This window comes from Triticum dicoccoides, chromosome 2A, assembly GCF_002162155.2.
Source record: "Triticum dicoccoides isolate Atlit2015 ecotype Zavitan chromosome 2A, WEW_v2.0, whole genome shotgun sequence".
Taxonomy (NCBI): domain Eukaryota; kingdom Viridiplantae; phylum Streptophyta; class Magnoliopsida; order Poales; family Poaceae; genus Triticum; species Triticum dicoccoides.
Window position 1 is genome coordinate 756,057,030 of NC_041382.1, and position 3,502 is coordinate 756,060,531.

General features: G+C 49.4%; 1 protein-coding gene across 1 annotated transcript; it reads right to left on the reverse strand.

Annotated features, from left to right (window-relative positions):
- Window positions 1-820: 820 nt before the first annotated feature.
- LOC119352313 (gibberellin 3-beta-dioxygenase 2-2-like) lies at window positions 821-2,522 on the reverse strand. The gene is made up of 3 exons (XM_037618992.1): window positions 1,962-2,522; window positions 1,720-1,869; window positions 821-1,470 (listed from the first exon to the last, which is right to left on the reverse strand). The coding sequence occupies exons 1-3, from the start codon at window positions 2,441-2,443 to the stop codon at window positions 990-992; spliced, it is 1,113 nt and encodes a 370-aa protein (XP_037474889.1). The 5' UTR covers window positions 2,444-2,522; the 3' UTR covers window positions 821-989.
- Window positions 2,523-3,502: the final 980 nt, after the last annotated feature.

A 3,502-nucleotide genomic window follows, 5' to 3' on the forward strand; every position in this document is an offset into this window, starting at 1 on the left:
CTGCGGATGTTAGCACGGAGATGGAAAAATCATGTGTTCTTGTCACCCGCGGCCAGCGAATAGATCCTCGAATGCTGCCTCCACATAAGCACTTCCCGATTGTAAAGTTCAACAAGCCTCTCGTTAACTTTTAACTCTGCATGAGTTGGACCTATACGTATTGGATGGTCCAACCTTTCTAGTTCCAGCTGGAGTGTCTTGATCTCCTTCCGGACCGAACCAAATGTCTGTCTACTCCAGCGGGTCAAATCTCTGGATAAATTTTCATGTTTGCAACGCAGATCCTCCAGTTTTGATACTGCTTGGGTCGCGCTCCACTGGCCCGGCCCTGTATGGTTTCGGTCCAACTATCATTGCCTTCCAACAAATGATCAGGAGTCATCATAATATGTGTGCTAAGTTCAAGAAGTATCGGCCCATGGTCAGAGGTAGCTGCTGTCAAGTGGGTAGCTATGCTGTTGGGAAAGAATCCTTTTATGGTACATCTAAATAATAGGAGCCGTTTATTTTCAGTTATTCAATGGACTATACCCTCCAATACTACTAGACCAAATCAACAGTATATTTGTTCAAGGGGTAAAATTGAAACACACAAAATAAATACCAAGAGTATACTTGCAAACCATGAAACCGCTGTATTTTCTTCTCCTGACCTGACGCGATCCATCCATTCTGAGATTGTTGGTGCAGGCCTGGTCTGGCCGAGTACTTTCCGACGAACATGACATGCACGTAGGAATTTATCACAGCCAGTACTTTTGAAAAAGGAAATCAACACGAAGCTAGCCAAGCTAGCCTCCAAGATTTATCTATGTCCAGATTTCGATCTTAACGGCAATTTTCACCTTCCACAGATGTCTAAAGGATCTATCTTGTGCACATGGGATATATGATCATATAGAGATTCCACATATAAATTGCCATTTTTAGTCCATTTTCATGAATTTCTGTATCGGTCGAATCGGTCTCTGGTGATGGCTGGCGCCGATCTATGAAGAGATTTCACTTATTTGGTCGGCGCCATCACCATCGTCGTCGTGGTCACCCGGGCTGAGGGAGACCATCTGGAGCGCGGAGCCGCCGGTGGTGAAGGCCTCCTTGCGCACAAGGAAGTACTCTCGCCACGTGACGGTGCGGTAGGCGGGCTTGCCACCGCCCACAGCTTCCCTGAGGGGCGCTACCTTGGCGTCGGCGGGCGGGCCGAGATGGTAGGCCATGGACACCCGGGTGCTGTCGCGGTTGACGACGGCGCGGTGGTATGTGCTGCGGAAGCGGCCGTTGGTGAGGATCTGGAAGAGGTCGCCGATGTTGACGATGAGTGCCCCGGGTGGCACCCCAACCCACCTGTCTGGCCCGCGCCGGAACAGCTGCAGCCCAGAAACGTGGCTCTGCATCAGGAACGTGAAGAACCCCGAGTCCGTGTGCGTCGCCAGGCCCAGTGTTCGCTTCGGGTCAGGGCACTTGGGGTACCTGCATGCGTTGCAAAGTGTATTTTAGACTAGAGTACACGACACGCAGTGTTAGATAAGATTGCACGTTGTGGCTGCTACACGGCATGTAAGGGTGTTGCCACTTGTACTACGTACGAGTTGAGGTGTATTTGTTTAGACTGCAGTACACGACACGTAGTGTTAGATTGCACGTTGTGGCTGCTACATAAGGGTGTTGCCACCTTACGTCAAAAACAAAAAAAAAGGTGTTGCCAGTTGTACTACGTACCAGTTGATGTGCATGGTCACGGTCTCGGACATGGTCTCCACGAACTTGCGCCCCGCCTCGACGCCGGCGACCCCGAGCGCTGCGAGGAACAACACCGTCAGCTTGTCAACCACCGCTAGCATCTGCCTGTCGAACTCCTCCATCACGTCACTGCACATCATATGATTAACACAAGTTACACAACAGTATAAGTACAGTAGTAGTAAAAAGTTTTCTCCAGCGTCCGATGTATGAACACATGCCAGAAGTGGCGGTAGTCCTCGCCGGCGTCGGGCCAGATCTTGCGGAGCTCGGCTCGGAGGTTGGCCGGGGACAAGGTGTAGCCCTCAGACCACGTGGTTTTGGGGAAGTAGGAGGCGATGGGTGGCAGTCCATAGCCGTGGGACTGGCCGTCCTGCCGCGCGGCGCGCATCTTCTCCGACGCCGGCAACGCGAACACGCTAGCAATTCGGGCCTCGACGCGCGCGAGCAGCTCGCTCGGAATGCCGTGGCCCTCGAGCAGGAACGTTCCCCACTGCTCCGACGCACGCGCCACCGCCTCGGCTGCATGTGGGTCCCGCAAATCCACCACCGGCACGGCGTCCTCCGCGGCCCCGACGCCGCCGTCCACCAGCGGGTGCTCGTACAGCCCCTCCCACGTGTGGGTTTCCGGCACCTGCCGCGCTGCCCCAAAGTCGAAGTAATTGTTGTGCGGGTCCTTGCTTAGCTGCGATGGCGCCGACATGGCGAGCGATGCGCGCGGAACCACAATAATCACTAGCTAGATCGAGTAGCTAGTAGTAAGCGTGGAGATGCACGGAGAGTGTGAGGAGCGAAGCACAAGGGTCGGTATATGGAGAGAGAGGTCTTGCAGCGTAGCGGCAGAGCCATACAAAAGAAAAAGATAGACACAAACCTACCTGTAAAGATTGTTTTCACGTAGGAGTAATCTTCTGTACTACAAAGATAGACCCAAAACTCACGTGTAAAGCGTTGGATCGATGGACCGATCAACAGCTGTGCCCAAGTAATGCGTATAAGGACACTCCATTTTTTTGCGGGAAAAAAAGGAGTATCCTTATACATAAACGAAATGTTAAGATGTTTATTTATCATTGCACATATATATATATACTTTATTATGTAAATAAATACTATAAGAGGTGGATAAAAAGATTTTGTTTTATTAAACATCCTTTGGATAATCATCGATATTTATTTTTTCAAAATATAAACATAAATATTAATTATGACATTTCCACATTAACTTACAGACTGAAAATAGACACGCTATACGAGACGAGCTATTCGAAAGGAGTCCTCCTATTTAGCGACCTGCGCAGGGATCTGTTGGTCGTCATGCCCGAGCCCAACCCGAAATCAAGCCTAAAGCCCAAAAGCCCGGCCAGAATGCTATTTTTTAGTGTACACACGTGCAAGCCTAGTCTGAAAAACAAAAAACTTGAAGCCCGAGCCCAGCCCGAACTATCTTCCAGGCTGGAAAACAAGGCCTGAGCCCAGCCTGAACGTCAAGCCCGGGCCGGGCTGTCCATGCCTGGGTTTAACTCAAAGATAACATAACAAATATAATTATGACATCACATATCACATAAAATGTGACGGTAAAAACTGAAGATTGTTGTACATACGTGTTGACTTAAATACTAGCAAGCAAATGACAAGTTAGTTGGGAAATTTTAAAATAAATACTAGCAAGCAAACGAAGCATGTTAAGACATTCACAGAGTGCCCCATTTCAATTTTTCATGATTGTAAAAAGATTAAACAAACACTAATACTAATG

Bases quoted from the DNA above. Each gene is read 5' to 3' on its own strand.
- LOC119352313 (XM_037618992.1), bottom strand. From the start codon at position 2,443: ATGTCGGCGCCATCGCAGCTAAGCAAGGACCCGCACAACAATTACTTC. The intron at 1,870-1,961 runs GCATGTGTTCAT...TATGATGTGCAG, and splicing joins GAGGACTACCGCCACTTCTG to TGACGTGATGGAGGAGTTCG. The intron at 1,471-1,719 runs GTACGTAGTACA...CAACGCATGCAG, and splicing joins GTGACCATGCACATCAACTG to GTACCCCAAGTGCCCTGACC.